The 19,474-nt window shown below is 41.2% G+C and overlaps 1 protein-coding gene across 1 annotated transcript in view; it reads right to left on the bottom strand.

The window, feature by feature from the left end:
* The window catches only part of LOC117265098 (sodium channel protein type 5 subunit alpha-like), a 370,250-nt gene that overhangs the window by 141,184 nt on the left and 209,592 nt on the right, over positions 1-19,474 (bottom strand). Inside the window, exons 15-16 of the mRNA XM_033639488.2 lie at positions 16,621-16,741; positions 10,181-10,419 (exon numbers count right to left, since the gene is read on the bottom strand). Of these exons, the coding sequence (XP_033495379.1) occupies positions 10,181-10,419; positions 16,621-16,741 (360 nt within the window). The remainder of the gene's footprint in view (positions 1-10,180; positions 10,420-16,620; positions 16,742-19,474) is intronic.

Consider the following 19,474-nt stretch of genomic DNA (forward strand, 5'->3'; position numbering starts at 1 on the left):
GATATGAAGCATCTGAAGATACTTTAAAAAAATGACATCACAATAAGCAAAATTTCCACTGTAGGCTCTGACTAACTGTTTCCATTGCAGAGTTAAAAGGGTGAAAGGCACTCATTTTGTTTAGGGACTTAACTGACGTCAATAAAACATTCTTTGTTTAGCTATTTACAGTATAGGCAGTGGGATTCTCATAAAGGTCTCCTCCAAAAAACTTTCCCAAAATGCACTGCAAGTCCCCAAGTTTTAGCATTCCAAAGCACTGCCCTAGTGCCCCTGAGCAAGGACAGCACTGTGCTGACCAAATTAGATAACAGCTACAGCAGAGGACTGTGTGTGTGTGTGTGTGTGTGTGTGTGTGTGGATACACAGCAACAACCTCACACTGTGCAGTGTGCCAGATCACACAGGGAGCACCTTTATCAAGAGTCACACACTCACACGCTGAATTTGTCCTCTCACCGTCTCCCTCTCTACAAAGAAACTTCATAGTAGCAGACTTTAAGGCTCATTTTTCATTCACATACTAACAAGACTGGGGGGCAGAAAATATTTCTTAAGTCATTCATAAAAAAATGTCCGCAAGGTCCTCGAGTCCTCTGGAGGAAATGGAGGACTTGGAGTCAATGATGGGACAGCTTGGGACAGGACAGTTGGGAACGAGGCGTCTGAGTGTCGAAAGCCTTCACTGCAACAGTAGCTGCTGTATTGACTGAACCACTATGTTAAAAAGGAAGGATTGATTATTTATTATTATTTACTCATTCTGTTATTTTTAATTTTTTTTAATTTTAATTTTTAATGAGCTGTTTAATTTTTTTTTATTTTTAGATGTGTATTTTCATTTCTTTTATTATTGTGAAATATGTATTTTTATTTTTAGATGTCTTAATTTATTTTATTTCAAGTTATGAACTTATTTTTAAATAGAACAGTGGGGATGTGGGACAAAAATGTCAAAGATAAGTCTTTAAAAAAAACAGCTCACTGTGAGAGGAGTTTAAGTAGGCCTTTTACACAGACTGCATTGGCTACCTCTACTTGGTGTGATGGCTACCTCACTGAACTGCTGTGGCTCGCACACGTGTTGAACACACAGCGTTGCTGCTGCAGTGCTGCTACTGCAGCCCTGTCTTTCTACATGGAATCAGCATCACACAAAAGCTATAATAGAAGTCTTGTGCTAACAAATGCAGAAATTCAGTCCACAGAAGCACTGCAGGGCTTTTAATTTGAAACAGAAACAGAATGTGTCATGCCTGTAACATATTCTACAGATACAGATATGGAAACTTAGTGAAAGGTGTAATGTTGCTCGTGTGCTGTTGATATGGCTATCAACAGATTATTGTCATTGTCTATTTTTGCTGAGAACTGCACGTCATGCAGGAATAATAAGTGAGACTCTGAATCATTACAAGAGCTACAGCTGAGCTGCACTGTTCACACATGGCTGCTCTAACCTGTCAACATGGGCACTAAGCTTGGGTAATATCATGAGATTATTATTCAACACCCACAGAGACATTCATTTATGCGACAGCTGTTAGTTTTGTGCTATATTCAGTCTCTTTCTCTGTGTGCTTCACCACACTGTTGTTGCATATCATAAAAAAAGTAACAACATGCTAGCATACGTCTGATGCTGTATGCGATTACCCATGTAGCCTAAACTCAAGCAGGAAAGACGTCCACTCTCATAAGCAAACAGACTGTAAACGCGTCTGTTTGGAGATTCTTTGGTTTTAAACCAAACAAAAAAAGAGAGTCAGAGAACTTGAACTGTGATATGTAAGGTGTGCGATAAACAAGTCAGGACTACAGATGGAGACAGCGCAAATTTCCGCTACCATCTTAAAACCTCAAGTCTGCCTCCAACTCATCCACAAAGAGCAGTCACACCAAATCTTTCACCACTGTGAGCCATCAACCCTCGATCATTGGGGTTTTCACAAAGGCAACAAAATGTAAACATGACAGTCAATGGTGGTGTTATTGAATAAAAATAACCTCACCAGTTGATTGATCTGATTTATTAATGCTCTTTTGTAAAATAGTGCTCACTGTCTATACACTGTGGCTGTTTATGGGTATTGCAACGGATATGTCTCTAGACCATGTGCTTCTATCTTTTCAGCGCTCCTTTTTTCTTGGACAATGATTTCGTTTATCCCTTTTCTTAAAGCAATATCATTAGTAGGGGAATTTCAATATCATCTCAACCCAAATGGGCAGCAAAATAAAAAGTAAGAGGTTTTGTGACACACGCAGTGCCCATGCCAGGTGTCAGGATGTCCACAGAGTTAGAGGAGGACATTCTGTAGCACTTGAAGAGATTCCTGCAAACAGGGGAAGCAGAGTTTTGTCAAGGCTTTTCCTCAGTAGAAGAGAACTGCTAACCTCATTTGTAGGAAGGAAAACTTTAAGGAACTCCTGAACCCGACTGATATGTCTTCTGTGGATGGAGGACTCGCCTTATCGGTCACTTAGGAGGAAGTAAACAGGGTAGCTGGAAAGCTCCCCACTGTCAAGATGCCACCAAGGGTGGAAGAGAAGAGATTAAATCTGAGATTCTGAAGGCTCTGGATATATGTGAGCTCTCCTGGAGCCTGTTTCAAACAGCAACATGTAAACACAATTAAAACCAGGACCCCTTAAAATTTTTATGGCTGAAGGCCAATTTAGGAACTCAGCAAATGATTGAGGGCCGCACAACTGGCAATAATCATCACAATCTTGTTAGGGGGGTGCAGTTTGATGCAGTAGCTGAGTAGTGTATCAAATGTAAGCTATTAAACATCAAATTATCAAAATAGTTAAATCCAGTGAAGATGCATCCATGAACCTAGATGGATCCAATCCAGTCAATCAAAATATAACGCAAGCATTTGATGTCACATTCTGGGACCACACTAAATGTTTCTGAAGGCCCCCACTGGCCGTAGGCCGTACTTTGAGAGACTATGGTTTAAATGCAGATGGCATTATTAAGTTATCGCAAATGACTGTTAGTCAGGGTGTTGGAGAGCAGAGGTAGAGGGAGGAATGGCTCATGAAACACTTTGTTTTGGTCTACAGGCAGTGCACAACAGAAAACCTAGCGGCTTTAAGTTTTGGAAAAACATATTTTTTTTAGTTCAAACTGACCTTGACCTAAAATTTTAATCATTTTATTCTTCAGTTCAAGTGGACATATGTGCCAGATTTCAAGAAATTCCCTCAAGGCGTTCTTGAGATATCATGTTTACAAGGATGGGACGGACAACCCAAAAGCATAACGCCTCTGGCTACGACTATTGCCAGTGCGGAGGCATAAAAAAATGTGTCCATCAGAACCAGCCAACAAATCAGTTTCTGTCAGACCATATTGTGTGCGAGCCTTACTCCCCACTCATCAAAATCCGCCGCTTTGTCAGTGATCTTGACGTCAGATACTAACGCAAAGAGGCACCTTTCACAGCAGTAGGCTATGCACAGGGCGTGTCAGTTTTAAAGGCTGCTGGCAACAATCTAACTCATCAAATACTGACATTTTGTCAGTGGATGTCAGCATTAGACACAGATGCAAAGAAGTACCTTTTGTGGTAGTATGATAGGCACTGGGCATATCACACATAATATATTCGTAATATTAGGAGCAAGAACGTCTGTAGGGCGGGAGGGGTAGCGGATGGGTCATGGTCTGGTCCAGTACACACAGCCCCCTCTGCAGAAAACATGGTATATAGACTGATGCACATCATGTGGGACCAAAATTCAAAAGCATGAGCTCTACCAGGAAACTTTTAGTTATACACCATTAGCAACATGTGCTGCGGTTGATTCAACAAGCTAACTGTTGTGCAACTCAGTCACACTATGGTGACCACAAATGAGAAGCCGCAGGATCCTGGTCAGCCACAACAGCAACAGGGAGAAAGAATTGTGTAGACGATGAGGACAGTGTGTCAGTGTCGCCCAACCAGTGTGGGTGATGTAAATGAAAATGCATCCACCATGCTAAAACAAATTCGACAACTTCACCCAGATGTGCTGATCGGTGGGACGAGGGACAATGTACATTGTGACAAAGTGCCGCCCTGGGCAAACGCCCATTCGGCCCATATCAGGATCCGCTACTGCCTAGCTTCCACTGTTAGAGACATTTAGTACACTCAGGAGAGGCTGTGCACTTAATGCACAGTGCGTCTCTATAGATGAAAGCCTCCACTAAATGGTATGTATCCTTTAGATCTTTACACACATGGAAATATTGACATGTGAAACCCGCAGAGCAAAGCTGAAGAGTACACGATAAACAAACAGTGGAAGCATTAGTCGACATTGATTCTGTCAGCACAGTCATGTCCTGACATGATCTCTTACACATTGCATAACATAACACACACACACACACACACACACACACACAGAGCAGAGGCTCTCCTGTCCATCAGAAAGGCCAGCTAAATGCTATGTAAACATCTGTGAGGATTAGAGGAATTATCCTATAAAGAACTTAAAGACTTCAGACTGCAATCGGATCCCTTTGGTGTGACCCCACCTTTATCTGACACCTGAACTGCTCTGTACTGAAATGAAGGAGAAGTTTGGACTGTTTACGCTGCAGAAGTAAATAGCTGTTTCAAACTGCAGAGGAGGTGACAGCAACATTAGAGCAGTGTTACATAACGCTGGTATTGTTGATAAAGGGATGTTCTTTGGAGCTGAAAATGTCTGTACAGTTGACCAGGTGAACATAAAGAATATAGGGACCTTGCCTGTGGAAACGTACTTATATATTGCTTTGTGTTTTTTTCTACTGATGCTTCCTGTTCCTGCACTATCCCTCTGCTGCTGTAATGTTGCAAATTCCCCACTGTGGGACGAATAAAGCATTATCTTATTTTGTCTTGTCTTGTCTTGTCTTGTGTTGTCTTAAAATAAGCAGCCCATTTCTCAACATTGTGGCTGAGGTGTGGTGAGGTTTCGGCAGAAAAAACACTTGGTTATGGTTAGGAAAAGATCATGTTTTGGCTTAAAACAATCATGTTTGGTGCCACAACGATCACTGGGAAATGCTGTGATGCCCTGCTACAAGCACCCAGGTTTGGTTCCACAAATACCGCTGGGAAATGGTAGAGTGTGCCACCAAAAACTCCCATGTTCAGTGCAAAAACATCCAAATTCGGTGCCACAAATGATGCTGGGAAATGCAGCAATGTGCCGCTAATAACTCCCACATTGTAGAGAGAGAAAGTAAATTCAACCTGAACTTGATTTTCTGAAGTCAATCAGTGGACCAATAGTGGCATTCTTGCATTGCTGGCTAAAAATCAGTAGAGATACAACAATTTATTGTCTTAACATCAAGCCACACTTTCATCTTTGTATTAGTTTTTTTTTCTCTGGTAGCGGACGAGGAGCACTTTTTACTTCTTTGTGGCCACTTCAATCAAGCTCACCTGGTTCTGCCCCACCTTCAAATCCTTCAAAATTCCTCTAATTACTGCTTTGCAGTTGTTTACCTCTGTGAACCAGTCAAGTTACAGTTTCCATTCATGTACAGTACAGGCCAAAAGTTTGGACACACCTTCTCATTCAATGCGTTTTCTTTATTTTCATGACTATTTACATTGTAGATTCTCACTGAAGGCATCAAAACTATGAATGAACACATGTGGAGTTATGTACTTAACAAAAAAAGGTGAAATAACTGAAAACATGTTTTATATTCTAGTTTCTTCAAAATAGCCACCCTTTGCTCTGATTACTGCTTTGCACACTCTTGGCATTCTCTCCATGAGCTTCAAGAGGTAGTCACCTGAAATGGTTTTCCAACAGTCTTGAAGGAGTTCCCAGAGGTGTTTAGCACTTGTTGGCCCCTTTGCCTTCACTCTGCGGTCCAGCTCACCCCAAACCATCTGGATTGGGTTCAGGTCCGGTGACTGTGGAGGCCAGGTCATCTGCCGCAGCACTCCATCACTCTCCTTCTTGGTCAAATAGCCCTTACACAGCCTGGAGGTGTGTTTGGGGTCATTGTCCTGTTGAAAAATAAATGATCGTCCAACTAAACGCAAACCGGATGGGATGGCATGTCGCTGCAGGATGCTGTGGTAGCCATGCTGGTTCAGTGTGCCTTCAATTTTGAATAAATCCCCAACAGTGTCACCAGCAAAACACCCCCACACCATCACACCTCCTCCTCCATGCTTCACAGTGGGAACCAGGCATGTGGAATCCATCCGTTCACCTTTTCTGCGTCTCACAAAGACACGGCGGTTGGAACCAAAGATCTCAAATTTGGACTCATCAGACCAAAGCACAGATTTCCACTGGTCTAATGTCCATTCCTTGTGTTTCTTGGCCCAAACAAATCTCTTCTGCTTGTTGCCTCTCCTTAGCAGTGGTTTCCTAGCAGCTATTTGACCATGAAGGCCTGATTGGCGCAGTCTCCTCTTAACAGTTGTTCTAGAGATGGGTCTGCTGCTAGAACTCTGTGTGGCATTCATCTGGTCTCTGATCTGAGCTGCTGTTAACTTGCCATTTCTGAGGCTGGTGACTCGGATGAACTTATCCTCAGAAGCAGAGGTGACTCTTGGTCTTCCTTTCCTGGGTCGGTCCTCATGTGTGCCAGTTTCGTTGTAGCGCTTGATGGTTTTTGCGACTCCACTTGGGGACACATTTAAAGTTTTTGCAATTTTCCGGACTGACTGACCTTCATTTCTTAAAGTAATGATGGCCACTCGTTTTTCTTTAGTTAGCTGATTGGTTCTTGCCATAATATGAATTTTAACAGTTGTCCAATAGGGCTGTCGGCTGTGTATTAACCTGACTTCTGCACAACACAGCTGATGGTCCCAACCCCATTGATAAAGCAAGAAATTCCACTAATTAACCCTGATAAGGCACACCTGTGAAGTGGAAACCATTTCAGGTGACTACCTCTTGAAGCTCATGGAGAGAATGCCAAGAGTGTGCAAAGCAGTAATCAGAGCAAAGGGTGGCTATTTTGAAGAAACTAGAATATAAAACATGTTTTCAGTTATTTCACCTTTTTTTGTTAAGTACATAACTCCACATGTGTTCATTCATAGTTTTGATGCCTTCAGTGAGAATCTACAATGTAAATAGTCATGAAAATAAAGAAAACGCATTGAATGAGAAGGTGTGTCCAAACTTTTGGCCTGTACTGTATGTTCAGACTCAAATGCAGCCATGACAGCAGACTTCAACTTTGAAGAAGTAGACTTTGGAGCAGGCTTCAAATATGGATGTTGCTGCAAAGAAACTACAAATTCTAAAACACGGATGCTTCACACACATCTTCCCACCAACAGCACAGAGGATCTATACAATCAGCACACTTTCAAGGTGGACACCCAGGATTAGTGTCACCCATTCAGTATCTGACCAAATGTTTCCTCTTCTGTTCCTGAGATATGACGTCAAGTAATGGCCAGTAAAGTGTTTTTGCAGAATATTATGATGACATAGTAAAGTTGACCTTTGACCTTTTTAATATAACATGTCATCACTTATTTATACTATTAGACATTTGGGAAATTTTGTCATAATTAGCAAATTAATTCTTGAGTTTTGTTTGTTTAATGAGGTCACAGAGACCTTTAACCTTCGACCAACAAATTGTAATTAGTTCATCCTTGAGTCCTACTGGATGTTTGAGCCATATTTGAGGGATTGAGATATTGCATTCCTGAGAATAAGACCGACGTGAGGACACAGTGACCTTGACCTTTGACCATGAAAATCTTGTCTAATCAATTCATTGGTGAGTCCAAGTGGAAGTTTATGCCAGTTTTGAAGAAATTCCCAAAAGGTGTCCTTGACATTTCACACTCAGACAGAATGAGACGGACCAGGTCAAAGTGACCTTGACCTGTGACCTTGTGATCAGCAATCAACTTCTTAGAGGGAAGTTGGATGCTTATGTGGCACATAGTTACACAAGACTGAGCTATAACAGCTGTTGACTCCAAGTGGGTGTTGGTGCCAAATCTGAAGGAATTCCCGCAAGGCATTCTTGAGATATCACCTTCAAGAGACTGGGATGGACGAACAACCAGAGAACATAATGCCTTTGGCCACAGCTATTGCTGGAACTAAGGCATAAAAACACGTGTTGAAATGTTTAAAATCTGCACTTGGATTACTCCTTCAAGTAATTTATACACTGGAACTAAAAACCGGGACATCATGGTATTAATAAAAGCATGTGTCTCAGTCCAGGTAATGCTCTCACAGTAGCCTGACTTTAGGCCCAAACCCAGTGACTGAACACCACTGCTGCAGGCCGACCCACAGCCACTGTTTCTCCTAATAAACTTTATTACCATTCTCTGCCGCAAACAGCTGCCTGAAGCCTGAGCTGAGGAAACCTGACATCGCCAGACAGGTACAAGTGTGTGTGTGTGTGTGTGTGTGTGTGTGTGTGTGTGGGCAGGTGTGATCAACATGGTGATTTTAGCCGTAAGCCTTTCACACCTCAGGTGAACCAATTACCATATTGCATCAACCTATCAGCTCCTGTCAGATCATCAGCACACCTGCAGGGTCAAACACTGGAGTTAGTCACAGTGGTTTAAAGCCATCCGACCCGTTTCTGTCAGCTCCAATACTGAAACTCACCTTGCTTTTCTACTGAGAGATAAAAACAGCACACACACACTTTTTATTTTTCTAGAAGAGCAAAGAAATCCAAGTCTATTTTTTGTCTCTGAATCCTGGGGTTTGTGAATTGTACAAAAGGGTTTGAGGCAGTTTCAAAGGTCCGAGGGTCCTTTCCCAAACAGTCTTGTTCTTTGTCACAAAATCTAACCGCCTCCTGAACTCGCCTCAAGTTTGTTTGTCACACCTAGTGACAACAACAACACCCAGTGAGGAGGTTCATGCTCTGTACTCTGTTCTTCAAAGAAAAGTTTGTGAGATGTTTGGAGATAAGAATACCAAACTCAAATCTCATGCTAAAATATAAATGATAAATACAATGATGGATAAAGGTAGTGTAGTGCAGATAAATTGTCTTTGATTTGTTTCTGCATGAAACAGGGTGCTGAGGGCAGACTTGATTTGAAAATTAATGTTAACTGACAACTATTTGTCCAGAGTCTGTGGTTGATAGATGCACTACCCTCTCTTTTAATGCCTACTGGTTCTTGCTTGGTTTTTACTTCTTCTTTCTTCTTTAACCAACAAGCTTATAGCTCAGTTACTACATTGTTACATAAACATGTCATATATTACTCTCAACAAGACCATCACAATGCATGCTATACATAGCACTAAACATGTTCTAGGACATTTTTTATTCAGAAAAAAATTACACACAGGAGGGAAATGTTGCCATGGTGTCTGCTCTCAACAATGGACAAACACAAATAAGTGGGAACAGGAAGTTCTACTGATTCATGTAGTGTATTCCAGTATAAAAATGTATGGCACTAAAGCTGGGTTGCACCAATATGGATTAATTTAATCAAAGATTAGCTTTGATCAGAGTTCAAAACTAGGTTTAAAGGTCCAGTGTGTAGGATTTAGGGGGATAAAGTGTCAGAAATTGAATATAATATAATAAGTATGTTTTCTTTAGTGTATAATCACCTGAAAATAAGAATTGTGTGTTTTCCTTATCTTAAAATGAGCCATTTATATCTATACAGGGAACAGGTCCTTGTCTACATAGATTGCCATGTTGCACCACCCTCTACAGTAGCCCAGAACAGACAAACCAAACAATGGCCCTAGATAGGTAAGTAAAACTGCTTAATTCAGTGTTGTTACCAGGTTATCTCAGACTCATGCAGATAATTTGGCTTCCAGTAAAAACCTCCTAAATGTCTGTATCCGAAGCTGTCAGAGAAAAAAATCAAGCACACATCAACTGCTGGGTGAGGTTCCTGTCTCCGACATGCCAAACAGCATCAGAGAAACACTGATTTGAGAAAACCAAACAATCAGGAAATGCTACTTTGGCAAAACAGCTACATTTCTTTCACTGTAACTTGGGAGAAATTCAGCGGCATCATAAACCTAAATTGGCTGGAATCTGTCCCTTAACTTTCCTCAAGGAACTTTCTTTTTTGCTAAATTAATCTAAAACAGACAGCCAAAGGAAGACATTTCAAAGTAAGGTATTCATATCTCCATCCATCCATCCATCCATCCATCCATCCCTCTGTCCTACCAGGTTTCCGATGGTCAGCATGCCATTGAACTCGTCAGTCATGGGATAGTGTTCCATGGCCATGAAGAGCGTGTTGAGGACAATGCAGACGGTGATGGCCAGGTCCAGGAAGGGGTCCATCACCATGATCTTCACCAGCTGCTTTACTTTTAGCCAGGTGGGAGAGCAGTCCCACACCAGGTACCGGTGGGCGAACACGTACCAGCAAGGGTGGCACTTCTTATGGGCCTCCTCCAGTTCTGCATCACCCGAGATGAAACAACACAAAAGAAGAGGAAATAAGTACAAATAAATAAAAGACAGTTAAGAGAATGGAGGGGAAAAACAGGCAACCAAGCGGCCACCCAAATTGATCATGGTCACTTAAGACAATTTCTGTAATTCCAGCAGATGTGCCATGGCATGTTTCAGAAGCTAATAAAACTACACGCCTCATCTATTTTTGTTAGAACCATGGTGCTTTTCGCAGAGCAGATCGAGTTCTCCTGCTAATGGCCGCTGTACATAAAATATAGATACAATGTAATCATAAGGATAAATGTCTTCTGTAATAGCTTAAACACAGCCACAAATCTTTGATCCATAAGTATTAACTTCATCTGTAGGTGACAGCACAATAAATTAGGAAATTACAACAAACACTATTAAAACAGACAAAAAAACCCATTTAACTACCTGCATACTTAGTAATGGTAAAAGCATCTGCCTGAGCCCAACTGGGCTTGAACAGACCCACCAGGATTGGGCTTTTTCATGAAACTGGCGGTTCTTGTGCATAAGGAGTTTTAACTCTCTGAATCAAGAGGGAAAGATGAAAAACTGAAAGAAAGAGAAAGAGAAGCCCTTTTTACATAGGAATTGTGCAAATTTGCAGGAAAGCCCAATCAGTCTTTTTTTTAGCATTGGCAGTAAAAAAACAAAATCGGGGGAGCGGCAAAATGCCACCTACCTACTCTTGTTAATACAGACTGCGCCTTTTTCGGGGCAATGAGTGGCATGAGCAAGTAACAAAACGTGTAGCCCACCATGCGATGTAAACAGTGACGTAGGAGGGAAGCCGCGGCTGGTTAGTTGGCCCGTTCTTCACCGTTCCTGTCATTTGACGGTTAATGGCCTCTTTGTTTTCGAGGACAAGGAGGGCGTGCAATTCCTTGTCTCCCTAGTGGCTCATCTTTACAGTGTCTGTCAGGTTTGCATTTCCCTCTTGTTACTAGCTGCTCACTAATTCCTGCTATCAGCTGTTTCCTGTTTATCCACCGCCAGTGGGTAGCACATGCGGCGTCATCAACAGCTCCTCCCACAAATCTTCAACAGCCCCTCCCGTGGTGGAAGGCTGCCTCAGTCTGTTTAAACTAGAAGGGTTCTGCCAATATGACTACCCTACAAAGCGGAAAATTGGGCACCTTGGATCAACTCGCCAATCCGGCTCTGTGTGTCTAAACGCTCGCAGCTTGCCGGCAAAACGGCCCAACATTCACGGAAAATCTGGCAGTGTAAAATGGGCTAGAGAGAGTGGGACTGCAGGGTGACGTGGTTTGCGGTGTTTATTCTGCCCCTCCACCTCCTGCAGTGGGAGAGAGGTGTAACATGCAGCAAAGGGCAGTGGTCATCATTTGAGCTCCACATTGCGATAGACTGCTGTGCACTCTAGATGCACAGAGGGGCGAAGCCCGCTTTGTCGAACCTGTCCATAGACCATAGAATGATGAAATAATGGAAGAGAAGAAGAAGTTGTGTGAGAAAACATGTTAGCCCTAAGCTTCTAATAAATATTTTAATCGTAAAAGATATGTATTATAATATATAAAATGTTGCATAATAAATATTTGTGTTTATTTTTTTACTGTAGAAATTCTGTTTTATTGGCTTCCGGCTCAAAACTGCTGCCATGGTTCAGGTTTGGGTTAGGCTTGGACCCAAGGGTTCATGTAGGGACCCACCTAATTTTAAGGGCCCAATCAGAGCTCTAGACTAAATGAACAAAATCTACAAGTCTACAAAATCAGGCAGCCAAAATGCTCCACACTCACGGTGTGGTGCAACGCTGTGCGGAGGATGGTAAAAAACCTTGTCACAGCTGCACATGGTGGAATTGTCCCTCCCAGCTCCCTTTCAGTCAATATGACAGTGAACATAACAAAAACAGGGACTAATTCATCTTGTATCATGCCTAACTTAACTTAACTAGCTTAACTTAAGTGGACCATAACATATCCAGTATGGTATTAATCTGCAGATGCCCGTTTCAAATGAATCCAAACTTTTCCAAGGATGTCAGTTTTTGAGCCACAATGAAGAACAACATGAATCCTGCAGACAGTAAGGGTTGTTGTTTTTAGCCGCGACAATTTCCTGAAAACTTGTGGCCCCCCCTTAACAACCTGTTAAGGGGTCTGAGGAGTCAGCAGTCAGTGATGGCTTAAAACACTCAATAAGACCTCCAGAGGTCCTTGAGCACACAGTCAAACAAGTGCACACAAAATATTAGGCTGGTAGGTCCAGTAGTTTGTGGGATTAGCTGCAGACAGACATATACACACACACTCAACCATAATCCCCTCCTGGTTTATGCCTGGAGGGGATAATTAGTAAATTAATGTTAGTGCTATAGTCTAATAAAATAAATAAGAAATTGAATCAATAATAAATGAAACAATTTGTGGCCTCTTTGTGGGTGTCTGTGTATATATGAGTTGTGTTCGGGTGCTATTGTTTTATCAGCAATGAAAACCTGAAAAACAAGCATACTTTTTCAATAAGAAAGGCTGCTGTTCAGTCTTTAGTCTGGAGAAATAAAACCACAGACGGGCCCAGATCATAGTTTTCCAAGTCACTGGGGTTTCCAAGACTGGGGTCCTGAGACAGGTCCAAGTCATTATGTGTGTACTTTGAGTCCTAAACAAGTGTGCCCTTAATTTAAGTTTACTAAAATCGTAGAGAGAATGAATGCTTACTAAAAATCATGTTTATTATTTTCAAATAAATATTCAACATCTAAAACTGATCTGTTGTGTCTTCGTGTGTCAATCCTAAGCGTTCTTGTTGTTTTTAATCGACCACAGCATGTCTGAGATATAATCTAATCTGCACTGCACTAACAAACACACCTTTTTCTTTCCTGCTTGTGTAACATGATTGGCTTCATTCAGATTAATTTAAGTTCATTTTTAATTTGTTTTATCGACAACAACATTCTAACATCATTATTATTATATCTTATTGCAGTAACATTTTAAGTTTTCATAACATATTTATTTACTCTTTTGGCAAGGGGAGAGTATGAAATGCATGCTTTGAGTGTTTGGTGTTAAAGTCAAAGTTGAGCTGACAGACATATATTGATTTTGTCATTAGAATCATGACTTGAGTCCAAGTAACATGACCCAAATCCACACCTCTGGCAAGAACATTACATATTAAAGAAGGTTTCTTTAAACAGATTGTGTCAACTTTATGATAATACACGAAAAACAGCAGTATGACCACTTTTTTATGTGAAATAAAACTGTCAGTAAATAATACAGTAATCTAGAGAAAATAATAAAGGATGAAAGGAAAGAGTGGAAGGAGAGAATGAAGGGTGCACAAATAGATGGAGGGAGGACAGCAGTGGCTTTTTGTATTTTCCTCTATGATGATTTGTTCTCTAAGAGCAGCGACTGCCGAGGGGAGAGACAGTGACTCAGCAGACTTACCGCGCACACACACACACGCACACACACACACACACACACACACAGACATACATACGAGTGCAGATTTGGAGAGATATGAACTCAAAAATCAAACACATGGATATCAACACACACACACACACACACACACACACACCCACACACACAAAATGATTTCATGGTTAATGAGGGTAACCATCAGAACACTCTCTCTCTCTTTCATTCTGTCTCTATGTCTCTCTCCCTTTCCAACTCTCACACAAACAAAGCCAGTGTCCCCCCCTGGGGTTGGCTTGGGCAGCGACAAACACACACACACACACACACACACACACACACACACACACAATTACGGTTACGGTTACACAATAACATATCGATACACAATTACACAAGCATACACACAAATACATACAGACAGCCTGAAAACACATAACACAAAAAATTCAGACAAATTCATGGTTTCTCACAAACACACGCATGCACGCACGCACACACACACGCACACACGCACACACGCACACACTGGGATAAAAAGTCAGACCAGTTTATAGTCCTGTGTTAACACACCATTACAAAAACACCTACAATGTCGATGGGGATTTGGAGGATGGATGCAGGACGCCTCTTTCTGTTCATTCCACTGTTAACTAACTAACTCACTCACCCGAACCAAACTCAGGTAGCATTTTTATTTTATGCAGGTTCTTTATTTGAGCAAATTCATTTTGATAGAAATGAAACGAGCGGCTGCCTGGATGGAAAATAAATAAATCTGAAATTGTGTGACTCTTGACTAGAAATAAGGAGGAAGTCAAAATTGTTTCTGCTAATGTGGCTAAATGCAAAGACCAACATAAAGGCTACATTTGGGAACCAAGATGTCAATAAAAGAAGACTAGGTCATAACCTCCAAAATAGGTGGATCATTGAATGAAGCTAGGGGGATTTTAATTTAAAACAAGGACTTTTAATTGGAAACAGGAAGTGGTGGCAAATAGTCCCAGACTTTCACCATGAGTTTCTCTTAAAGAGCTGGCCCTGTCATTGCTCTGGTCGGTGATCCATCGGCCACTATCAGAGCCAAGCTCCACCAATAACGATAGTTTGTAAAACATCTCATCCGCACCAATTACCAAAAGGACAATTTTGTCATTGTGGCGGCACCCATTCAGACATTTAAACACGTAGTATTGACTTCCATTTTAATCAGTGTCTTATTTCCACTTTCTTCATATAGCAGTGGCAGCACCCGCTCTGATAGTTTTATAATGTTTAAATACATTTAAGGCTTGTGTCATACAGACCCAGCTGTTCCTCAAACAAATTGATAACATCCTCTCTTTCCTCTGTCCAAAACTAACATTTCAACCACAGTTGACGGATCACAGAAAGTGATCCAAACAAAGTTGCTGGAAATTGGCCACAGCCACCAGCCAAATGCTATGATCAAACAGTCAATTAACAATTGTAAATCACCGCAACCACCAGAGGTCTTTCAGCATACAGTCATACATGTGCACACAAAATATTAGGCTGACTGGTCCTGTAGTTTGCGGAATTAGCTGCAGACAGTCATATACACACTCTTACGCATGATGTTAATGTAATGTGAGGTGAGTTCGAATGCTGCTGTTTTATCAGACATGCTAATGCGGAAAACAAGCATAATTTTTCAATAGAAAAGGCTGCTCTTCAGTCTTTAGTCTGGAGAAATAAAACCATAGGTGAGACCAGATCATAGTCTTCCAAGTCACAAGTTAGACTGGGGTCCTGAGACTAGTTCAAATCATAGAGTTTGTGCTTTGAGTCCTAAACTAATGTGCCTTTTAAACTTTTAAAGAATTCTCTTTCCTACACTGTGACAAGAGTGTGTGGATGTAGCATTACATTATTAAATTTTTCTCATGTAGCAGCTAGCTAGTTAGCTAGCTATCTTGCTAAATCTGCCATGCTATCATGCTACACCGCTTACAAGAAATGAGGAATACAGTAATACAGTACAGGACTGTCAGTGTCCACAGCTCAGTGAACGTGTCAGCTTCTACTTTTGAAAACGCAACAGCCAATGGGGAAATACCAACACTTATGTCGTCACTCACTCCAACAAGTGGTGTAACTTCAGCACTCACTCACTTAACAACAGAAAGACTTGTGCCTTTATAGGGCTGTCCTCACATGCTGCAGTCCAGCCAAAAATGAAAGCCATCAAAAGATCAAGACCTTGTTAAAACGTATTAATTGTTGCTGATATTCACTGTTGAACCCTGCTTATTTTAGCCTATATTTGTTTACATATTTCCAAATTGTCTCCATTAAAAAGTTCTGAATAATCTATTAGCAGCATGTACCCATTGATGGAAGGACATCTATTACTGAATTACTTTGACACTGAAAAACTTTAAAACCTGATGATTTTCAGGCAAGTTTTGCAGAGTCTTTTTCTGTGAATTCTAGACAGATTTCTGGACATTTATTCTGGACAGACATTAAAGGTAATGACATCCTTGTGAAGTGTAAGTCATAGATATCAATATGTGTTTCATGCTTGTGTGTTTACATTTCACTGAGTTATGACTCCAAAAAGGGGGTACACTTTGGAGCTCACGGAATCAGCATTGTTGCTATGGTGATAACCTTGATTTCAGATAATGGTGGCTGTTGTCCAGATACTGTACATTTGAAGTGTCGCTTTACACGTGCCAGCCAGTCAGAAAGAGTATTTCCTGTATTGTTGCTCCCATGTTAAATTATGTTGCTCCTTACCTTCCATGGCATCAGTGAGGTAGCTGGCAGCGCTGAGCGCCCTCCCCCTCCGCTCTGATTCCTGTGTGGACGAAGGACGGGGTAACAGCATTGTGCTAAGCTCTGTGGTGGATGTGGGGACCTGAGAGAGACACAGAGGAGGAGGATGGCATCTATTTTATTCCATTCTTTTTTAATTAAGTGTGGGAAAACACAAAAACATCACTTCCAATACAAACTAACAAACTGTAAGTACGCAATATATTGTAACATGCAGAGGACACACATGTTGTAAAAGACACCAACACACATATTCAACCTCCATTCAGGAGCATGAGCTGTCATCCACTTATCTGTTACCAAGGTGATAGCATCACACACACACACACACATACACACACAGATTTATGTCAGGTCATATGGGTCAAACATAGTGCCGTGATTTCCCTGTGTGTATGTGTGTGTGTGTTTATGTGTGTGCACCTCTTATCACTAGGGCAACAGATAAGCAGGTGATGACTTGTGTTCAATGAATCAGAGAAATCCGTGTGTGTGTGTGTGTGACTGCTGGATATTTTTTCATGTGTCAGACGAGCTGTATGAGGGTTCAATCCACTCGACTCCATGTGTCACCTCTCACACTAAAGGCTTTAATCAAACTAAATAATTAACCTCTTCCTGTTGTCATTAGCTCTGGGTAGCAACCAAAAACAGGTCATGTGATCAAGATGCCTCCTGGAAGCTTTACTGTAGAAGTTTTTCCTTTGGATAAATCCATCTGGGACCTGAAGGGATTAAATGTCCCATCAGGCCTTGAGAAATGTCTCAGGATCCCCCAGTGGATGCTGGAGGAACAAGTCATGGGAGGCAGTTGTTTACATAGCCTGCTAACATGTCAACCAAGACCCAAGAACCTATAGAAAATAGTTGGCTGGATGGGATAAACAATGCAATTTTATTAGGGCTGACCTGAATGCTTCAAAGCTTTAAAATCAGTAATCAAATGCTTAGATTTTTGTTTTGTTTTTCCACCACGGCAATGATGGAGGTAATTCAAAGGAGGTGGCCAGTGTCAGACGCAAATGAGACCAGGGTTCTCTGCGCAGATATCAACCCCTACATCAATCATTAAATTTAAGAAAAAAGAACATGTGAGACTATTGCAAACGGTTTACCGCAGCTGCAAACTGTAGTGAAGCACCTAAACTAGTGATGAGGCCCAAGTCGCAGCATACCAAATCATTAATGACTAACAGAAACATTGCTTGCAATAGTTCACCTTCCACCTTCTCTTTGCTTTCTCTATCACTTCCTCTATGTGACACACAGGTCCTACCAGAGTTGGCTGATTAGCTGATTTGCATATATAAAATGACATATATAAAATGATATAAAAATCTCCCTCAAGTCCTGTCACATCCTGTTGAAGCTTCGAATATTTACAGATAATTATCACTGAAGCTTTGAAGGCCCTGAAGTGGTGTTAAGGACAGCCTAAAATTTATTTAAGAAATAACATCTTATATAGTATAATTTTATCAACCTTTAACAAACTTATTCTGAATTTATACAGGTCAACAATAGCATACATTGTTAGCATAGCAGCCAGGGGTCACACTTACTTAATATTAGTAAAATATATATGTAAATTCTCAAATAATGGAGGTGGCTGTTATTTACCTCCACTGCTACCAGGCCTTTATTTAAAGTAGGCTTATATTAGGGAGAGGCTGCCACTCTGTTTCAGAAGTATATGTGGTCATAATTTACAGTGAAAGTCACAAACAGTTGTATGTTTGGCTGCTAGGTATATTGCTAATAAATACTGCTGAATGATGCCATTAGTACATTTTCCATTTTCTAGAGTTCCACGCCTGTCTTGTAACTCACTGCCAGCCAGGCAACATCTTTAATGTGGGGCTTTTTGAACTTTTCATGGCCAATATCATACAACATCAGCTGGTTAGACACAGCAGCAATCAATGTCTCCTCCATCTTGGCTCACTCTTCCTTTGAAAGTTGCTTAGTCTGCATGAGGTAAAAAAAAGTTTGACTTCCTCTGTGTAAATTTACCTGGATCTTCTGCATCACTGAGCCACGCAGCAAGCCTCTTGAGAATTAAGCCAGCCGTGTGGTAAACTTCCGCTGGCTGAGGCTGCTACATTCGGTTTAGCACTCCGCTAACTTGGATCGGGAAAATGATTTAGACATGCAGCTCTTCTAGATTTTCAAATTGTTTTTGGACTGAATGGATCAAATCAATCAATCAGTGTACCTAAAAATTTACAGATGTGTCTTTCACAACAGTCAGTGCTTACAAAAAAAGGAATTTGAATACCAAACAGTTGTCTTTAGCCAACTGGGTTGAAGATCATGTAATGTGAACAAAAGCTACAGACAAAAAGGACCTTGAGGTGAAATCCTTTCTTTAAGTCCTGTTTACGTTTTCATGGCCGTACACCTTCTAAATATTCCAAATGTGTTTTTATATCAGATTATACACCTTTCTCCAAAAGCTTGCCATTAATTGGTCTCAGTGAAACCATTAGTATCGTTAGTATATTTCAAATGATGTTCTGTAGGTTCTGTAGGTCAGTTAAAATGTATAAAGATGAACCCCTCACTGACCCAGGGGAGTTTAGGACTTCTCAGTCCTCTCACAGATGAACTTCAATGAACCTGATTTGCTCAGGTGTGATTACATAACACTTCCTGGTAAATGTTCCTCCAATGAGACGTGACGCATGGGCCTGAAGGTCGCCGCCCACGACACCACCTACATCCTGTCTGCGTGTCAGGCAGGGAAGCACCAGGGCAAGGAAACACACACTCTAACAGCAGCCAGCCATGCACTAATTTAGCTTCTGTTAGCTGC

The sequence above is a fragment of the Epinephelus lanceolatus genome, chromosome 20 (assembly GCF_041903045.1).
Source record: "Epinephelus lanceolatus isolate andai-2023 chromosome 20, ASM4190304v1, whole genome shotgun sequence".
Classification (NCBI taxonomy): Eukaryota; Metazoa; Chordata; class Actinopteri; order Perciformes; family Serranidae; genus Epinephelus; species Epinephelus lanceolatus.